The 22,358-nt window shown below is 34.8% G+C and overlaps 1 protein-coding gene across 3 annotated transcripts in view; it reads right to left on the reverse strand.

The window, feature by feature from the left end:
- The window catches only part of COG5 (component of oligomeric golgi complex 5), a 326,514-nt gene that overhangs the window by 158,975 nt on the left and 145,181 nt on the right, over window positions 1-22,358 (reverse strand). For all 3 annotated transcript variants that reach the window (XM_081079882.1, XM_081079884.1, XM_081079883.1), the window contains exon 7: window positions 21,058-21,188. In XM_081079882.1, the coding sequence (XP_080936008.1) occupies window positions 21,058-21,188 (131 nt within the window). The remainder of the gene's footprint in view (window positions 1-21,057; window positions 21,189-22,358) is intronic.

A 22,358-nucleotide genomic window follows, 5' to 3' on the forward strand; every position in this document is an offset into this window, starting at 1 on the left:
TAGTGTAAGAACAGTCTGAGAACCATTTTGTCTCAATAGGCCATTTAAGTTTCATAGTAAAAGCCTGGTTAATAATTACAATGCATCATAAAACCTTCAAGAGTAAAGGAAAATATTTTGTGGATCATTTGAGGGTATTACTGTGTGTGGCAGTTTTTAAGTTATTAGTTTTCAAATCAATACTTTTTAATGAAAACAACTTGACCAAAAATCTGTCACAGAATTTTGAAAGCCATGAAAACAAAGTTTAATGAGGAAAAGAAAAAGATAAAAGAATATGAATAAAATTGCAATAACTACATATCAAAAATTACCTTCAACGTAAATGGATTAAATGTTCCAATCAAAAGACACAGGATGACTGAATGGATAAGAAAACAAAACCCTTACATATGCTGCCTACAAGAGACTCACTTCAAATTGAAAGACACACATACACAGAAAGTAAAGGAATGAAAAAAGATATTTCATGAAAATGGAAAAGGAAAAAAAGAACAACCTGGTGTAGTAATAGTTATACCAGACAAAATATTGACTTTCAAACAAAGGCTATAACAGGAGACAAAGAAGAACCCAGTAATTGCACTTCTGGGTATTTCTCCAAACAAATCCAAAACAGTACTTCGAAAAGACATGCGCATCCGTATGTTCACTGCAGCACTGTTTACTATGGCCAAGCTGTGGAGGTAGCCTGGTGTCCATAGATGGATGAATGCATAAAGAGGAGGTGGTACACACCGTGTTTCCCCCAAAATAAGACCTAGCCAGACCATCAGCTTTAAGGCATCTTTTGGAGCAAAAATTAATGTAAGACCAGATCTTATTTTACTGTAAGACTGGGTCTGATATGACTTAACAAGACATGACATGACATGACATGAGACTGGGTCTTATATTAATTTTTGCTCCAAAAGACGCATTAGAGCTGATGGTCCGGGTAGGTCTTATTTTCAGGGAAACACGGTATATGCAATGGAATATTGCTCGGCCAGGGAAGGGAATGTGTTCTTGCCATCTGCAGTGGCATGGATGGACCTGGAGGGTATTGTACTGAGTGGAGTGTAAGACAGAAAAACACAGACACAATGTGATTTTGTTTAAAGGTGGAATCTAAAGAAAAAAATAAACAAACAAACAAAAAAACCCACCAGAAGCAAACAAATTCATAAATACAGAGAACATTTTGATGCTTATCAGATGAGAGGGGGGTTGGGGTATGAGTGGAAAAGGGGATGGGATTAAGAAGTACAAATTGGTTGTTATAAAGTAGTCATGAGGATGTAGGGTATAGCATGAGGAATACAGTCAATAATATTGTAATAACTATGTATGGTGTCAGATGGGTACTAGATTTATTGGGGTGATAGATGGGATGGGGTTGGGGGACAGGGAAAAATGCAAAGAGATCAAGAAGTATAAATCGGGAGTTACAAAATAGTCATGGGGACATAAAGCATATAGGATATGGTCAATAATATGGTAATAACTATGCATGGTGCCAAGTGGGTACTAGACTAGTCAGGGGGATCACTTCTTAAATTATATAAACGTCCAACCACTATGCTGTACACCTGAAATTAATATATAATATTGAGTGTTAACTATAATTGAAAAATTAAAAAGGGGGGGAAGGTGAATGGGCATAAGAGGTCCAAATTTCCAGGTATAAAACAAATAAGTCATGAGGATGTAATGTACAGCACGGGGAATATAGTCAATAATATTGTGATAGCGTGGTACAGGGTCAGATGGTTGCGGGACTTATGGTAATCACTTCTTTAGGTGTATAAATGTTGAATAACTATGGTATACCCCTCAAACTAATAATAATATTGTATGTTAGCTATATTTTAATAAAAATCTTTTAAAAAATGAAACAAAAAAATGGTTATTTCACCACTCTACAAAGAAAAGGGGGTAAAATCCTCAGAATCAGAAACATTCTTTCACTCGTAGCATGAATACTGTTTTTGAAAAAGTCACTATCTTGTTCTTTTTAATTTCACTGGGAACTGATAAAACCTGCAGGTCACTGTTGGGAAACCAGTACTTATGTTATCTGTACAGTAAACAGCTTAGCCAATCTTGCCAAGAGGCATGTGCACACTGTCTTCAAGTTTAAAGTCTCCCCGAAAACTGCCCATGGAAAACCTCCTTTCCTAGAAACCTGGGTCACGGCGTTCTATAGGAAGCTTGATGGTTTTAATTCACGAGTAAACAGTTAATCAGCTTCTTGCCTCACGCAACGGACTCCCCGCTCTCTGTTGCAAGTCACAGCTCCAGCGTAGTTTAAATCAGTAAAATCATAAATTGTCCTTAATAGGATCCTCTTTCTCATCTCACAGGTAATTGTGACAAGTACAGTGTGAACACTCGGATTCACTGCCTGTCTTGAACTGCCTAATTTGTGTGCCTATTTTCTCTAAGCTCTAGGATCATCGAGGCACTAGGACTCCTCTGTTTCCCCACCACCTACCAAACTTCTTCCTTCACAACAGACCCATTCTCGGTCCTCTGTGGCCTTGGTGGTCTATATTCATTGTACTGCCCCATCCTGATCTGTGGAGACAGTATTCTAGATGGAGATGCTTTCTCCCCTGGACAACAATGTTTAAAAGTCTTTCATAGCCACAATTCTTTCATCGAAATATAGGTAGAGTAAGTATTATGATGCTCATTTTACAGCTAAGGAAACTCAGGTAGGAAACCAAGACAGTTTCCTACCACAGGTGGTCAGTGACAGGCCAGTTTTAGTTCTCGGGACCTTCACTCCCTATTATATACTCTGCAACAGGCCATCCTATCACCACTTGATTTTAGGAAATCTCCAGATATACCAATTTTGCAGGTGAGAAATATTCTCTGGCAATTGTAAGAGATCTCAAAAAAGACAGACTAAACACATTTGAAAAATACCATGCTAAAGAAATAAACTTCTACTGAAAAGGGAGCAATGTTTTCTAGACAATGTCTTCTCTTCAAATGAGACAGTCAATATCCTAAGGATACTTTTTCTACAAATTGTCAGTATGACCTTGAACAAATCACTTAACCTTACATGAAATTTCCCAAATTCATAAACTGTAATACATGAGGTGTGATCAAACAATATAGTGAATGTTTAAATTTAAAAAAATTATTACAGTAAAAGACACATTGCCATTAATCTCTTTCAAAACACTCCCCCTCGCTTCCAACACACTTATCCCATTGTTCTTGCCACTTTCTGAAGCAGTTCTAGAAGTCCTCTTCCGTGAGTGTCTTTAGTTGCAGTGTCATGGCTGCCTCAATGTCCTGAATCATTTCGACTTTGGGGAAGAGCCAGAAGTTGCATGGTGCCAGATCCAGTTAAAAAGGTGGATGAGGACACACTGTAATGTTTTTATTTGACAGAAATTGCCATATCAGAAGCAATGTGTGACATGGAGCATTGTCATGACAGAGGATGATTTATGGCACATTTTAAAACACACCTTCTCACAACTGTAGCTCACACCCGACTGGCTGCACCGAACAAGTTGAAATTTGTCACCCACTGTTACTAAGGTTTGCTGTGCTGCTTCCCATATTGAAAATCCCTGCCTTTCCATTTGATGGCACATGGCAGCAGCATTCACTGTGTTTTGTGATCCCAACAGAAAGTCTCCATGTCACACATCGCTTCTGGTACAGCGATTTCTGTCAAATAAAAAAATTAGGGTGTGTCCTCATCCACCTTATTCACTGGTTTGGGCACCATGCGACTCCTGGCTCTTCCCCAAAGTGAAAATGACCATGAAAGGTCAACATTTTGAATCGATTAAAGACACTGAGGCAGCCACGACAGTGTTACTGAAGACACTCACAAAAGAGGACTTCCAGAACTGCTTCAGAAAGTGGCAAGAAAATGGGATAAGCACGTTCAAAGCGAGGGGGAATATTTTGATTGGGATTAATGGCAATGTGTCTTTTACTGTAATAATTTTTTTATTTAAACATTCACCATATTTTTTATCACACCTCATAAAATGCAATGAAAGACCATGCAACCAAGTAGAAAGAATAATTTCACAAGTAGATCAAGACAGACTTTTACCATTTCAAAAGCATTTCAGAAGATGGCACAACCATATTTTTAAACTAAACTTATTTTTTCTGCTTAGGAAATAAATATGATGTAATTTTTTCTTTCTTTTTCAATGTCTTGGTAGCATTACATGGAGGAAAATAAAATCTCACAAGAATACAGTCAGAAAAGAAACACAGTTCTTTAAGATCCCTAAAAAGCTTGCCAAAACAGGAACACTGTAACCAAAGCAACAGCTGGCACTGAGCTAATGGAACAGAGATATATCTGTAGGCTACTGTAAAGATTGTTCCAAGAAATAGCAAGCAAAATTCTAGCATTTACTAAGTTATAGGCTAATATGAAATGAATGACATTTGTGGGCATAAATATAGCATTAAGTCAAAAGTTTGACAGGATTTTAAAAGCTCCACATAACTGAAATTAAAAATGGAAAGAGTGGCAGATTTTGATTCAATTAGAAAAAAATGCAAAAATGACAGAAATGTACAAGACCAGGATTCCACTGTGGATGATATATTAATTCTGAAAAGATCGCAACATCCTTATATCACAAAGAGTAACAATCACATTTTACTTTGTCCCCTAAAAAAATAATTCTTTAGCAGTTAAATTATTTTTCTTTAGGTTTCACATATACAAGAAACACGTGTTGACTAAAGAAAAGGGCCAAAGGTAGAATATAAATTTTGCTGATGCTATCCTGCTGTTACAGTCCATGCAATGTCCCACAATGTGACTCTTCTAATCAAGTCTGACTTGATTCCAACTGATTTTCACTAGAAAGACAAGCAGAAATTAAGAAATTTTACCTCCAAAACAATTAGTGAGGAAGTTTCAGGACTCAAGTGTTTCCTCAAGGTTTGCTTAGTAAGTCATTGCATATTCAATTAAAACAAACAATAAGGAACCCTGGAATCAGAATAACAATATGGGGGAGGTGGGACGGAGAGGGAGAAACGATCAATATGTCTCCCACTTGGCTTCCCCAAAGACACAGAGGTACAGTAAGAAAGACGCTAAGTCAGTTCAAGCAAAAATTTAAAGAGCAGGTATCTTTCACTTTATAGACCATCCTTATTGCTGGCGGGGCGGGGGGGGGCGCTTTTCTTTTTTAAATACCATAGAAAGGATACAGATCACTACCAAAAAACAGGTAATTCTTTAAACCATTCTCTGCGTAGAATATATATTTAATAAAATTAGGCTGATTTTCAGGTACATTTTAAGACAATAAAAAGCATAGCACCTTAATCACGTACAATAATGAAGGAACTTTAAAATCCAAATATTTTATCTATCAAGAGTAGTGTTGATAAACTCACAACACCTTATATATTACAAGTATACTTTAGGACAAAATATTTAAGGCAGTTTATATATCTGTGTGCGTATGTCCTAACAAAATACATACACATGACATTTTTCCTAGAGCTACAACATGCCTGAAACACTGAAAACTTAATGGAGCTCCATAGGAGATTACACGTACCAAAGGAAGAGAGAATCACATTAAATAATGTAATTTAAAAGCTAGAATTACATTAGCTACCTTGGCTGTGATTCAGAGCTTACCAGGGCTTTTCTGATTCAGTCACAAGCAGCCCATTAATGCTTGATATGTACTTCTTGGCTAACCTAATATGATTATTTCAGAACCTGTTAACCATCAACAGTCAACACTGCATAACCCAAATGAAATTAAGCAACTACGCAGGACATTTAATAGCACAGTATGATCTTATCAACCAGAAATCAACTTTATTTTAGCCTTTTTGGAAGAGAAGCATAAAAAATGAAGACCTGTGGTAACGCAAGGGAAAAATGAGAGAGGAAAAAAAGGAAGAGAAAAGAAATGAAAGCAAACGTCGTTTGGAAGAAGGTTCTGCAGAAAAATAAGTGATAATACATAGAGATCCTAAGAAAATGGAGCAGAGAGTAAAGGAATAATCAATATAGACAAAAAGGTTATTTTAACTTCCAAGTTTCTTTACAAAATAAATCTGAAGAACATAGTCTATATGAATTCATAGTTTGGCATTAAATAAAAGTTTTTAAATAATGTCAATACTTAGAATAACATTCTTATCATATTAGGTAAGACACTAACATTTGTTCAATAATAAAATGAATTTTATGGACAATGAAAGAAATCATGAAATATTAAGATGCAAGCCTCCAAATCTTATTCTTTTAATATAAATTTTAAGTTAAATAAATAAATATGGCTTATTTTTATATAAAGTAATGCAATATAATAATTCCAGCCATTCCATGCTTTACCAAAAATACGGCAGGCTTTACTACCGTGTTTCCTTGAAAATAAGGCCTAGCTGGACAATCAGCTCTAATGCGTCTTTTGGAGCAAAAATTAATACAAGACCCGGTATTGTATTATATTATATTATATTATATTATATTATATTATATTATATTATATTATATTAATGACCCAATCTTATATTGTAGTAAAATAAGACCAGGTCTTATATTAATTTTTGCTCCAAAAGACACTTTACAGCTGATTGTCCGGCCAGGTCTTATTTTCAAGGAAACAGGGTAGTTATCCCCCCTTCTTTCTTATTAGCAAAAACCGAATTTTCTCCAAGGGTAACAATGCGCCCCAGGCAATGGCTCATGAGTAGCCTAAGCCAATGTCGACAATTCTGTTCCTCTTGGCCGCATACTTGCTTGGACAGCTGGGGTAACACTGTGACCCAGATTTGGCCAATGAGACATAAAGACAGGTCTGCTAAGGCAATTTTGGGGAAGGATTTTGTAACACTGCCTTTTACTGGCAGCTGGCACTGCCCCATCGCCAACACCTTGAATATGGGCAAATGCCTAGGGGTGTCATAGTTATCTTGTGACCGCGATGTGACAAGCAAGAGGACACTAAAGATGACAGAATAGAAAGAAAGACCTGAATCCTTGTTGAATGCCTGGAACAATGTTAGTACCACCTACATCCAGACTAATATGTTTGTTTAAGTCACTGTTAGTCTAGTTTGTTACAACTCTAGCAGTCTCATCCAGCAACAAATTTATTGAAACACAATATATAAAAGTATACGATTCTATAACAATACTTTAAAAGATATAATGAAGGAAAAACGAAAGAGAACAAAATCATGCCTCACTTGCTACCACCAGAGGTGACTATTCTATCAAGTCATTACTCTGCAAATTGGCAATAAAAGTACAAAATTTAAGTATTTGTCCATCATTTTAAAAAGAAACTGCAGTTCAGGGCAACCAAAGTATTTTTAGTTGGTAAGTGAAAGTTATTCTTTACAAAAGAATCACAGCTAATAAACAGAGGAATAATTTAAATTGAAAATCACTCTTTGACAATCTCGGATAAAAAAATTAAAAGATTTAGGCAAAATTCATCAACAGATGTTAAAACCATTAGGAGAAAGTTTGACAGAGACTTAAATATTCGCAAGGTACAAAATACCACAAATTTATAATTAAGTAATTTAAGGGGGGGGGATCTTTTTCTCAACAAAAGGTGCTCAAACAACTATGAATATGTCTATGAAAAAAATGAACTTTACAATGTATAAAAAAATTAAATTTAAAAGATAAAATTATAAACTTCTAAAGAAAATAAAGAAAGCTTTGCAATGTTGGGGTAGGCAAAATTTCTTATATAACATGCAAACCAAAACATAGATAAACTGACCTTCATCAAAACTATAAATTTTGCTCTTCAAAAAGACGCTGTCAAGGGAAGCAGGGAAGGAAGCATTATTCTTAATAGCCAAGAATTGTAACCACTCTAATGTCCATCAACCTATCAGTATATAAACAAAGTGAGTATATCCATAGAATGGAATATTACTCAGCAATAAAATGGAGTATTAATACATGCAACGACATAGAGAAGCCTAAATAAAACACTGTGCTCTGTAAAAGAAGCTACATATATAAAATTACCTTTTATATGGTTCCATTTATAAAATTTTAAGTCAAATCTATAGAGACAACGCCGATCAGTGACTCCCCGGGTTTGGGGGAGGGAGAAAGGGCTGCCTGCAAACAGGCACAAGGGAACTGTTTTGTGGGGTTAACAGTTTTCTAAAAACAAAACAAACAAAAAAACACTGCATTGTCAACTGTAATTTTGTATGTGTGGTGTGGTGGCTCGGTGTGAGGTCGGGGGGATGGTGGGTGGGGGGAGGGGGGTTCACAGTGTGAGGGATGTGGATGATGAACGTCTAAGTATTACCTTGTACACCTGAAACTAATAAAAACAAAATAAAAAAAATAAAAATAAAAAAATAAAAGAGCAGATAAATTGTCTTTCACATAATAAGGCTATCGTCCTCTTTACCTTTTTATAGATAAAATCAACCACACTTAGGGGATTAAACTACAATTTGGGTATTTGAAATTTATTACCTTTATTAAAATGTGCAATAAATTCAAGATATATTGAAATAGAAATCTGTTGATGTACAAATATATATGTGCATATTTCTTTAAATTCTAGGATTACTAAAGACAAGATTTACTCACCCCGACATTCATTAGAGGCTAGCACTGGTGTTAGTTGATTTGGCTTAGTAAATCTTGAGGTTGCTAATTTCATTTATCTACTGTATAGAAGAAAAATCCTAGTAATTATAGTATGTATCTTTTCTTATTACTGAAAGCAACAAATGAAGAAGACGAACAACAAAAACTTATAAACACAGACAACAATGTAGTGGTTATGAGAGGGTAAAGGGGGAGGGGGGAAGATAGAAGATGGTAAAGGGGGTCAAATACATGATGATAGAAGAACTGACTGGGTGGTGAACACACAATGTAATATACAGATGATGTATTATAGAATTGTATACTTGAAACCTATATGATTTTACTAGCCAATGTCACCCCAATAAATGTAATGGAAATTAAAAAAAAGAAAAATAAACAATTTTTTAAATCTATTTCCAAGAAGAAAAAAAAAAAACACTGCATTGTAAGATGGTTATACAACTGTATAAATTTACTAAAATCCATCAAATAATAAACTTGAATGAACATTATAGTAAATAACACTTCAATAACAATGCTAAAAGAAAAACAGGCAAGCCACAGAATGGGAGAAAATATTTACATATGTATGACAGAAAACTTGTATCCAGAATACATCAAAAATTCTTACAAATCAGTAAGAAGAAAACAATACAGGGCAGTTGGTTGGTGCAATGGTTAGAGCTCAGTGCTCCGAACACCAAGGTTCCCGGTTCGATTCCCACATGGGCCAGTGAGCTGCATTCCCCCGGTCTCCCCCCCACACACACACACAACTAGATTGGAAAAAACAATGACATGACTTGGAGCTGATGGGATCTAGCCAACACACACACTAATAAAAAAAAAAAAAAAAAAAAACAATATATTCTTTAAATGTTGGGCAAAGGCCCTTCCTTCTTTATTAGGCATTTGAAAAGTTGGTCACATCAGCAATTAGTAAAACGCAAATTAAAAATCGACACGCCACCAATAAAATGGGTAAAATTAAAGATTGCCAAAGTCAACTTTGGTGAGACTCAACAGGAACCAGAACTCGAAACAACTGATGTGGGAATGTAAAATGATGGAAGCACTTTGGAAACCTGGTAGTCTCTTTAAAAAGGAACCATATAATGTTTTGCAAAAACCCAACCATTCTTTGTGTTAGGTAGTAATCCAAAAAAAATTGAAAACAAATGCTGACATAATGACCTGTAATTGACTCTTCGTGGCAGCTTTATTTACAATAGCCTGAAACTGGAAATAACCCAAATGCCCAACAATAAATGAATAGACAACTGTACTTCAATAAAATGAAATACTAATTAGCAATAAAAAAGGACTCAACTACCTATGCACACAACACGGATCAATTTCAAAATAATTATGTTGAATGAATAGAGCCAGACATAAGAAAGAATACATTATATGACTCTAATTATATAAAACTATGGAAAATGCAAATTGATCTATAGTTTCCCAACGCGGTTGCTGGACGTACATTTATTTCTGAACTACAAAATAAAAACTTTTGTATTTACTACTATAAAAAAAGAGCCAGTATAAGACTGTTTAAATTAAGTGAAATCATATAAAGAACAGCTACCCAAAGGCAAAAGTTCTGAACTTCTGAGAAACAGAAAAACAATTACACATAAATTGAAGTGGAATTATCAAATTTTAACCAAAGAACAGTGATAGAATTCTGTACGAAATACAATGAAAATGTAGTCAGTTATTGAAAAAATTATTCACAGGGCAGAATTACAATGAAATGCCACTGAGTAAACTGGAAAACTATGGAAATCAAGAATGCCAAAGACTCTAAGGCTGAAAGCAGGCAGTTAATTAGATGTGAATCTATACTGTAAAATAGCAATAAAATAAAATAACAAAGCAAGCAATGTTACTGTGGGTTGTTCATAACAAGAGAATATATCAAAGACTAAGCAAATAACATGACTATATAATACAGAATAACAGTACTATTTTACATTTGGCATAAAACAAAAACAGAGAAATACCCTCTGATGATTAAAATACTGCAAAAGAGGAAAGGATGGTAGAAGGAAGAAAGGGAAGGAGGGAGTGAAACATTAAAGTACCTATCATGAACAAAATACAATTAGGTATTTAAAGCAGAGATCAGCACACTTTTTCTTTAAAGGACGAGATAGCAAATATTTCAGGTTTTCCAGGCCTCATATGGTCTCTACTATGTTCTTCCTTGTTTTATTCCAACAATTTAAAAATTTCAAAACAGTTTTAGCACCTGGGCCATACAAAAACAATCCACAGACTGTAGTTTGCCAACCCTTGATTTAGAGTATTAAAGTTTTAAGAGCTCAAATTATTTCTATTAAAATTTAAGGATAAAGTAATAAGCATAAGCTAAACAAGTAAGACTAAGCTTAGGGCAAACATTTAGATGATCAGTTTAAAATGTCTTTTAAAATTATAAAACACCATGCCAGTACATATTAATAACATTACTACTATAATACTTAACAAATATCTTTAAAGAGAAACTGAGTAACATTTTACTTTAGAAAAGTAACTTTTAGAATTATTTATACATGTCATAAAACCTATCTATCTAACTTAATGTAATGTACCCACACCAGGTCTCTACTAAACGTAAGGAAAGCTAACAGTGATAGGAGCAAACAGACAAATGTTGGTGGAGGGGCAGCCAATTATCCACTGAAGCTAGTAAATTAAAGGAATATATGAAACCTTTAGATCTGCGCCACTTGAAAAGACTATAATCAACCTTTTACATTTTTTAACTGAGGTGTAACTGACAAACAACATTATGTTAGTTTCAGGTGTACGACATGATTTACATTCGTATGTACTGTGAAATGGTCAACATAGTAAATCTAGTTAACATTCTTCAACACACAGTTAAGGCCTTTTTGTGGTGTGATGAGAATTTTTTAAGATTTACTCTTTTGGCAACTTGAAACATGCAGTACAGTACTAACCATGCTGTACCTTACATTCCCAGGACATATTTATTTAATGACTGAAGTTTGTACCTTTTGACCCCCTTAACCCATTTCACTCCCTGCCCTCAAATCGTTTCCTGTGTGGCAAGAAAAACGCTTCGTACTAGAGTTGAAAAATTATTGAAACTTTAAAATAAATGCCAAAACAACACCAAGACCAAATATACAAAGGAGATTCTATAGATTCAAATGATGAGATCTGTTTCAAAATTCCTGAAACCAGCCAGAAAAACTAGCAGCTAAAGACAGGAAGGTGGACCTCTTAAAGCAAGTATTCGGCTTACAAAGCATCCGACACTGAGTACACTATTGTGTTTGTTGGGCCCACAGTAAGAGGTCACAGAGGAATGCTTGCAAGCTGACTTACCACAGTGACCTCCAAAAGCCATCAACGTGTTCAACTTTTCAGAAGTTCTTTTGGAAACTTACGAAACTGTTTAACTTTCATAGAGCTTCAACACAAGTCATTTGAACTGGTACCCTCTCTATGCTTCAAACAATTGAGAAACTTTAACTACAAATGTAAAAAAGGTTCATACTACCATAATCACGTTATGCTATGTAGACATTTATCCACTAAACTTTTATTCTATACTGTCATCTTAGAGGGAGACTGTATAGATCATGCTTTCACAGTACTTTGGCAAAGAACACAGCAGCACCAGGACGCTGGGATTTTCCAAGGACATCTACGTCCTAACTCTGGCAACATTTACTACAGGGGAGATTATTTCCAGATTCTGAGCTCTGAAAGAACTAAGGGCATTGACCCTTTTCCTGATGACTTTTAAAGACAATCAATTTTCTCCATTCTGGAGGTTTCTGGGAACCTCTGGAGGTTTCTGGGAACCTCCGTAAAGTCCTGCACTTATTTACTGGAATAGCTTATAATTCACAAGTTAAAGCCATCTTTCTAATTAATATGTCACCATTTCACTGTGGGGGCTTGGTATCTATGGTGATGTAGGAACTCGTCCAGATCAAAAATCACTATCACCTATTTTTAAAAGCTAGTTAGAGTTCGAGGTAATAGAATCTATTGCAATCTCGAAAATACCGTAAGGTTCTCTCTTTGTCTGGCTTCTGTCAGTGAAACATTCTGAGGATCAACAGGAAAGAGAGAGAGGAAGGGAAAGAAATAGGTGTCAAGAAAGAGCTACAGATGAAGCCCCATGTTTGTGACAAAGACTGCCAACTGAATTGAAAAATGATTTTAGTAATATAGTGAAATGGCATGCTTCACCAAAAGGTATACTCTAAGTTATCAATTCTTCCAAACGTTTTGTAAAGAAAGTGGTAATCTTTTCCATATAGAACTAATACGGCATTTGTGAGGTCAGAAGTTTATTTATATATATTTTTATGTAGGAAGAAACAACAGGTCCTCAGTACCTAAGCAGTCATTTAATTTGTCTTTGAAAACAGAAATTTTGAAATACTGTTGTAGAGACTTTGTAATATTACAAAGTTATTTAAAAAGCTTCTGCACAGCAAAAGTACCCATCAACAAAACAAAAAGGCAAACAACTGAATGGGAGAAAATATTTGTAAACATCACTGATAAGGAGTTAATATCCAAAATATATAAAGAACTCATACAACTCAACAACAGCAACAATAACAAAAAACCCAAACAATCAATCCAATTAAAAAAATGGGCAGAAGACCTGAACAGACACGTCTCCCAAGAAGACATACAAATGGCCACAAATACATAAAACGATGATCAACTTCACTGGCTACCATGTTTCCCCGAAGATAAGACCTAGCTGAACAATCAGCTCTAATGAGTCTTTTGGAGCAAAAATTAATGTAAGACTTGGTATTATATTATGTTTATTATATATATTATATATATTACATTACATTACATTACATTACATTACATTCTCGGTCTTATAAGACCGGGTCTTACATTAATTTTTGCTCCAAAAGACGCATTAGAGCTGACTGTCCAGCTAGTTTTTACTTTTGGAGAAACAGGGTATTGAGGAAATGCAGACCAAAACCACAATGAGATACCACCTCATCCCTGTTGGAATGGCTATTTATCAACAAGACGAGTAATAACAAGTGTTGGAGAGGCTGTGGAGAAAAGGGAACCGTCATACACTGCTCGTGGGAATATAAATTGGTACAGCCAATTTCAAAAATTTTAGAATTACCATACGACCCAGCAATCCCTCTTCTGGGTATATACCCCCAAAATTTGAAAACAGTTATCTGAAAAGAGTATGACCCCTATGTTCACTGCAGCATTATTCCTGGTGCCCAAGATATGAAAACAACCAAAGTGTCCTTCCACAGATGTGATGCATACATATACAATGGAATATTACTCAGCCAAAACAAAAGATAAAATACTGACTGCCATTTACAACATGGACAGATTGTGAGAATATCAGTCTAAGCAAAATAAGTCAGATGGAAAAAGTCAAGAACCATATGACTTCACTCAGATGGAGAAATAAAACTGAAAGCAACAAACAAATAAGGAAAACAAAAGCTCATAGACACAGACAACAGTATGGTGGTCAGGAGAGGGAAAGCCGGGTAGGAGGGAGGTAGAAAAGGGTAAAGGGAGTCAAATATACGGTGACAGAAGGGAGTCAAATATATGGCATTCTTGATAATATATTATAAAATTGTACACTTGATACCTACATAATTTTATTAACCAATATCACACCAACTAACTTAATAAAAATTTTTAAAAATCTGTAAATGAATACAGCACATTTAACCGATTAACTAGGAAAAAAACAATAATGATCAACGAGAAGTTATCTACATTTAGCAAAAAAATTTTGGTTTTGGAAAAAGATGCTAAAAAAGAAACTGCACTACCTGTCTTTTAACCCTCTAAACCCTGATGGAACTAGTCGAATGAATCGTTCCACCAGCTGACTGTGGCATTCGAGTTTACCCCACAAGCTCAAAAAAACTTTTCCCTCTACTGCAGAGTTTAAGTATATTCTCAGGCACTTGAATCCAGTGCCAGAAGTCTGTGAGTGCTGCTGTCAACATGCAAGAACAGGAAACACCTAGGTTTACATTCCCCCACGTCATCACCATTGCTAACGGTCTTTTGTGCTATTGCCGAGTGGCTGGCGTGGTTATTTTGCAGTTCTTATGAAAGACTGGAGTTTCTTCATCATTACATTAGTTTTCTCTGCTGCTTATTAGCAGGTAAGCTTTTATTTTATGTGTATTTCATAGCATGCTGAAGTAATTATACATCCCATTACTGAAAGACATACTCATATGTACAGTTCAATGGCGGTAGTAACAGAGTGTGTCACATACGAAATATTTTATCCTCCAACTTTAGAAATGAGTGAAGAGAAAAATAAAAATTGATGACTAAGAAATAGAAAGGGCCTTGCAAGAAGATAGTGAAATTGACTGTGAAGATGACGATACGAAGGAGGAAGCAGAGGAGAACACTGATGACGTAGTATCAGTTGAACAATCTCTATCTACAAAGAGCATCACATTCCTCGGCACCTTGGCATCAGATTGGAAACGTGAAAGGTAATTCTTTACCTCAATTAGACTCTATTCCAGACTTTACTGAAAAACACTGTGTTTCTGGTTTCGACAATTTAGGACCATATGCGTGTTTTACTAAATTATTTTCCTTTGTCTATTTTTGAATTTGTTGCCAATAAAAGAAACAGACACGCTGAAAGCATTCAATCTTGGATTGAAAAACTCTCACCTGGGTCTAGGTTTAACAAGTGGCAAGGTATTACTGACCAAAGTATGAAGGCGTGTGTAGCTGTTGAAATTGCAATGGGGTTGGTATGCAAGCCAACATTAGAATAACACTTTCAGGACACTATTGGTTGACTCGAACTCCTGGTTTCAACACTGTTTTTACAAGGGATGAATATCAACTATTTGGGCCTTCCTTCATTTTTCCAATGATGATTATGAATCATCAAAGACTGATGGGCTTGCAAACATCAGGCCCCTAACAGATTTAGTAAAGGATACATACATTTCTGCCTATAACAGCAGTAAGGAATTGTGTGTGGATGAGTCCATGTTGAAATTCAAGGGGCGTCTATTTTTCAAGCAGTATCTTCCCAGTAAACCAAGTACAAAGTGGGGCATAAAGATCTGGTCACTCTGATTCACAAACAGGATTTCTGTTGCAGTTTGATGTATATACAGGCAAAGATTCGTCTCAAGATAGGAAAGTTGGGTTGGGAGCAAGGTTGGTGTCCAGTTTGCTGAATGGATTTGAAGGCAAGGGACATGCAGTTTGTACACACGATTTTTATTCAAGTGTAGAACTTTTTGAGAATCTAAGATTGAAAAACATCGGAGCATGTGGTACAGTGCATGCCAATAGGAAAGGACTATCTTCAGATGTGAGGACTAGCGAGCTGAAGCGTGGTGACCTCCCGGAAATGTGGGAAAATCATGGTCGATCAATGCTTGCTTGCACTTGGCAAGAGACAGGGAGAATCAACATGATCTCTATTGTCGGGAATGGTGGTGTCAAGGAAGGGCATGTAATATCAAAAAAGGGAATGAGAACTGTGTTGAAACCAAATATTCAACTCTGCACAATTCATTTACGGGTGGAATTGATTGTTTTGATCTATTCTGAGCCACTTATTCTTTTGATAGGAAGTGTAAGAAGTAGTATCAAACCATATGGCATTTTCTCATTGAAATGGCTCTAGTAAATGGCTGTATATGTTACAACATTCAAAACCCTAACAACATATAACGACCCAGTGGAAATTCAGGGAAAAAGTTATAGTGGGCTTATTAGATGGATTTTCAAGAAAAGATGGAAGTAAGAGGGGATGCAGGATGTCTGCACCAAAAGAAATTACGCTGACAGAACGCCATTTTCCTAAGCAATTGGAGGACAAGAAAAAGAAGTCTAATTGCTGCGTGTGCAGTATTATGTGCAGCATTGCACATTATCACAATGTGCAAAAAGGGGAAAAGATGTTCGTAAACAAAAACAAACAACAAATTATCCTGCTGTGTGTCCTGGAAATCCAGTAATGTGTGTTATTCCTTGTTTTGAGAATTATCACTCAAAATAAAATACAAAGAATCCTGTCAGTGTTCCAGAAAGAAAGTTTAGGAAAACAGATACACATTGTTCTATATTTTTTTGTGTTTTTCAAGAATGAATAACAATAGGAAATTTTTCTACATAAAAATGTCATTTATATACAAAGCAACTCAAATTGTTATTATTAAATGCATAAAATAGTCAAAATATCAACTTTTTGGTTTTTTTGTAGATTTCTGACACATTTTGAAAGCAAAACTTGAAATCAACACGGTGAAAGAGTTTAATGAAGTGTTACAGTTAACTGATATTAAAAATGATGGCTATCAACTACACACTCAATAAAAGCAGATCAATAACATTTTTGAGAGACCAAATTAATGTCAGACTTGATTATTACATGCAAGTGATAACATGTAATTTTTCAAAAGTGCCCGTGGTTCATGTCAGGTTGCTCAGGGCAGGACATAGGTTGTGGCTGCACTTGGCCTGCAGCGGCACCCCTCGCAGGAGGCCCAAGGACTGGCATGCCTGGGACACCTTTGGACCAAGCTGAGCTGGAGCATCACCCGGTTGCCTCCTAGGACAACACACCCAAAGGGCAGGCTGGGCAGGCACCAGAGCCCTGCTAAACCGAATCCTGGTCTGAAGGGTAATCCCTGGAACAATAGCTCCTCCATGGTAATCACATCTAGTCCTCACAACCAGTCAGCCTGAGGCTCAATCACTCCCATTGATGTATAAACAGGATCAAGGCTCAACTACAAAAGGCACGCAAAACCCATACAAGGGACACACCTGGAGTACCTGGCTCCAGTAACCAGGAAGACTGGGTCACTGAGCCCCATAAGAAGTTTACTACATTAGGACACTCCACTAACACTGGTAGGCATAGCAGCCCTACCTAATACATAGAAACAAACACAGGGAGGCAGTCAAAATGGGGAGACAAAGAAACATGTCCCAAATTAAAGAACAGAACAAAGCTCCAGAAAAACATAAAAAAATGGAAACAAGCAATGCAGCAGATGCAGAGTTAAAAACATTTGTTATAATGATGCTCAATAATCTCAGGGAGAACTTCAAGAAAGAGAAAGAAAAAATAAAAATGCAGATAGAAAACATAAAAAAGAACCAGTCAGAAATAAATAATACAATAACCGTAATTAGAATACATTAGATGGAATCAACAGTAGATTAGATGAAGCAGAGGTTTGAATCAGCAATTTAAAAGACAAGGTAATGTGCTCACTTCGGCAGCACATACACTGAAAAAGAAAAGAAAAGGCAAGGTAACAGAAAACACCAAATCAGAACAGAAAAAACAAAAAAGAATCCCCCAAATAAGGACAATTTAAGGGGCCTCTGAGACAACATCAAGCACACCCACAATTGCATCACAGGGATACCAAAAGGAGAAGAGAGAAAACAATGAACTGAAAACCTGTTTGGAGAAATAATGATGGAAAACTTCCCTAACCTGGCAAAGGGAATAGATACACAAGTCCAGGAAACACGGAGTCCCAAACAGGATGAACCCAAACAGGCCCACACCAAGAGGCATCATAATGAAAATGCCAAGTGGTAAAGATAAAAAGAGAATCTTAAAAGCAGCAAGAGGAAACAGTTACCTATAAGGAAGCTCCCATAAGACTGTCGGTTGATTTCTCAACAGAAACTTTGCAGGCCAGAAGGGATTGACATGAAATATTCAAAGTGATGAAAAGCAGACAATCGAGAGTGCTCTACCCAGCAAAGCTATCATTTAGGATCAAAGGACAGATAAAGAGATTCCCAGACAAGAAACAGCTAAAGGAGTTCATCACCACCAAACCAGTATTACAAGGAATGTTAGAGGGAATTCTTTAAGACTAAAAAATAAAAAATATGAATAACAAAATGGCAGTAATTACATTATCAACAATCACTGTCAATGTAAATGGACTAAATGATCCAATCAAAAGACATAAGGTGGCTGAATGGATAAGAAAACAAAAATCTTACATGTGGTGCCTACAAGAGACTCACCTCAGATCAAAAGACACACACAGATTGAAAGTAAAGAGATAGAAAAAAATATTTCATGAAAATGAAAACAAACAAACAAACAGCTGGGTTAGCAGTATTATTCCAGAGACCAAGAAAAACCCAGTAATCCCACTTCTGGGTATTTATCTGAAGAAATCCAAACGTTACTTTGAGGGGACATGTACATCCATATGTTCACTGTAGCATTATTTACAACGGCCAAGATGTGGAGGCAACCTGGGTGTCTGCCAAAGGAAGAAGGGATAAAGAGGAGGTGGTACATATATACAATGGAATATTGCTCGGCCAGGGAAAGGAATGGGTTCTTGCCATCTGAGGTGGCATGGATGGACCTGGAGGGTGTTATGCTGAGTGAAGTGTCAGACAGAGAAAGACAGATGCAATGTGATTAAGTGAAATCACTAATATTGTATGTTAGCTATATTTTAATAAAAATCTTTTTTAATAAATAAATAAATAAATAAATAAATAAATAAGCACTGCAGGTGCAGCTACACCTATCCACATCACACAACCCCAGACTTATGGCTGAACCAGGACATTCTGAGTTGAAGGAGCACCTCTCATATTACACTTCCTACAGCCAGGATAAGTTGACCACCTAATATTCTTATAGAATTTGTTTGCAATTTTCTTATCATGGTGCTCACCTCTTTAGGTATATAAATGTTGAATAACTATGGTGGACACCTGAAACTAATATAATATTGTTTCTAATATAACTAATATAAACTAAACAAATATAATAAATATTAACTATATTTTAATTACAATCTTTAAATAAAAAGAGAAGTTAAATTTGACAGCTGTTAAAATGTATACAAAACAATAACATATCTAAAATAAAATTTAAAGTTCTATAAACTTTGGTATTGTTTCCATTCTACCATTCTTGGTCCATTCACATGACTCTAAAAATATAGTAAAATATTAAGATTTGCGTAAATTAAGGACATATACACATTTACATATATATGTAGCATAAACACAGGTAAAAGTTTTTAAACAATTTATATACATAAAGCTTTAAATCTCTGATGCAGTGATTATAAGCACATTACATTATTATAGGACTGTGATACTGCACTATCTGAAAAGTTAATTATAATTCTTTCTTGAAACTAAATAAGCTAGGCTGATATCAATTTTCTACAGAAATATTCATCTTATTTAAAAATTGGTTTATACTCCCTTGACTATTTCTTTGAGAAAAAGGTATCTTCTCTGATTTGATGTAGACAAGTATCCAATTTTTTTTACAGTAAAAGCGTTTTATCTTCATAGTGAGACCTAAAGTTAAGATATAACTGGTTTCGATTAAAACTAATCCCCAGTGTTAGAGGTTAGGATGATATTTACCTCTGAAAAAGAACAGATTGGTGTTTGTGAGAATAAAGGGACTTTAGTTAGGACTGCTGGTAATATCCTACTTCTGGATCTCAGTTTTGATTTCACAGATGTGTTCACATTGTGGCTTTCATTCTATATGTATATCTATGATTTGTTAACCTTTCATTAGGTACATAATAATTTTAAAAGTTTATTTAAAACAGTAACTGACATTCTGTTATATTTTTTACATTACAACAAGAATCAGAAGTCAAATAAGTACTGTTCTGATTTAGAGACTACTTTAAAAACTGAATATTTATAAAGTTATTTTCACCTAATATGAAAAATTTGTGGTTGAAAGGATACATGAAAATGGCTAATTGTCTTTGGATAGAGAAAACATCTAGATGCAGTACAAATATAGAACTGAGATTGCCATTGAATTTGTTGATTCTGCACTATCAGTATCTTTTGGTTTCCTCTAATTCAGAAAACTAAACACCAGAAAATGATTCCTTAGAAGAAATCTCAAGTCAACTTTTTTTGTAAATTATGGCACAGCGATTTTTAAGGGTGCAAAGTTCTGGGAGTTAGAATGGTTAATGTTTCGATCCAAATTATACCATTTACTAGCTGTATGATCTTTGACAAATTATTTAAATTCTCAGTTTTCCCATTTGTAAAATGCTAATAATAATGCCAACCTCACTTAGTTACTGAAAGGCTTAAATGAGTAACAGTGTTGTGGATAAAGTAAGCATACTCAACAGGTATTAACTATCTACTTACATATGCACATTGTATAAAAATATATTTCATATTACATTATACATTAAAAATTTTGAAAATCTATTTTTAGAACATAATTATATTGAATAAATTTTCCCTGTACTTATTTTATGCTCTACTCTCCAATTCAAATTATAAACATAGTTCCTCAGTAATGAAATGAAAACGTGTTACTTTTGTAAACTCAATGGCAAATATTCATCTGTATATGGCGTATTTTTCACATTATTATAAAAAGGCAATACTATTTTTATTACCTGAGTCTCTACACCCTGCTCCAGTAGGCGCTTAGCTTGATTTTCCACTTCAAGTCGAGCTCTTGCAATAAAAAGTAGATCATTTTCAATTACTTCTATTCCAGAAAGATCTATTCCTTGAGAAAGATAATCTATTAAAAAAAAACAACATACACACATTTAAATATTTCAATATTGGATAAATATCAAAGTATCAAAGCATCATGTCTAACGTCTTCAAAATACAATTGATTTGCTGTTGAACACTACTCCTTTTCAAAATCTGTATTTTAAAAAATACAGTTACTCATTTTCTACTCACTAAATAACTTTATTCCACAGCAAAATTTTCCAACTAAGACACAATTGGTAAACAAAGAGAAGAAATTATGATTATCATAAATTCAAAGTACCATCAACAGATTATATAAAAAGTAGTGTCAAATTTATTTTAATGTAAATAAATATCCTGCTATTATTAGAAATTTCACAAGTTGCAAGACAGCTTTTAAAATTTATTCTATAATAACAAAACACTTGAAATAAATGTCCAACATTTGGAGAATGATTAATTGTGAAAAAAACCATCGCATGCTGTCAGTTTACATGATCATGCATATCTAATACTTACACTGAAAAATTTTCATATTACTGAATGAAAAAATTACAGCGGAATTAACTCTATATAATTATATGTAAACACATAATTATATAAACACATAATTATATAATTTACAATTCTGTAAATGCTTTAGAATTATACATTTTCTATTTATAAAATTATATACATAGCACAAGAAATGTGAAAAGACACTGACCAAAATGTTAACAGCAGTTGTCTCTGCATGCTTAGAGTTTTAGAAAGTTATTTAAAATTGCTTAATCTCAGGTATATCTAAGATAACTAAAATGATAAAAATAAAAGTCACATTTTCATTAAATAGCTTAGACATCATTCTAAAACTCCTATTTTCTATTTTAGTAAGATAAATTATTTCTAAAAACCAAAACTGATTTAGATGAAAGATGACTTTGTTTTCCAGTTAATTAATACAATATCAAATGTGTTTTTCACTGTAGTCTCTTAAGTAGAACTAATTTTTAAACTTGAAGTCTTATTAAAATATATACCTAGCACTTACATATTATCGTATCTTACTTCAGCTGGATCATAATGTATTACCTAGGAGAAACTACATTAAAGCATCCAGTACAACGCTAACCACTTATCAGCACTCAAAAATATCTGCTGATCAAACACCATACAGTTAGTTCTATACAAGAGGACAAAAAAACATCACATACAGGGAAGCTGAGCAGGG

Source organism: Rhinolophus hipposideros (assembly GCF_964194185.1).
Source record: "Rhinolophus hipposideros genome assembly, chromosome: 18".
Lineage (NCBI taxonomy): Eukaryota > Metazoa > Chordata > Mammalia > Chiroptera > Rhinolophidae > Rhinolophus > Rhinolophus hipposideros.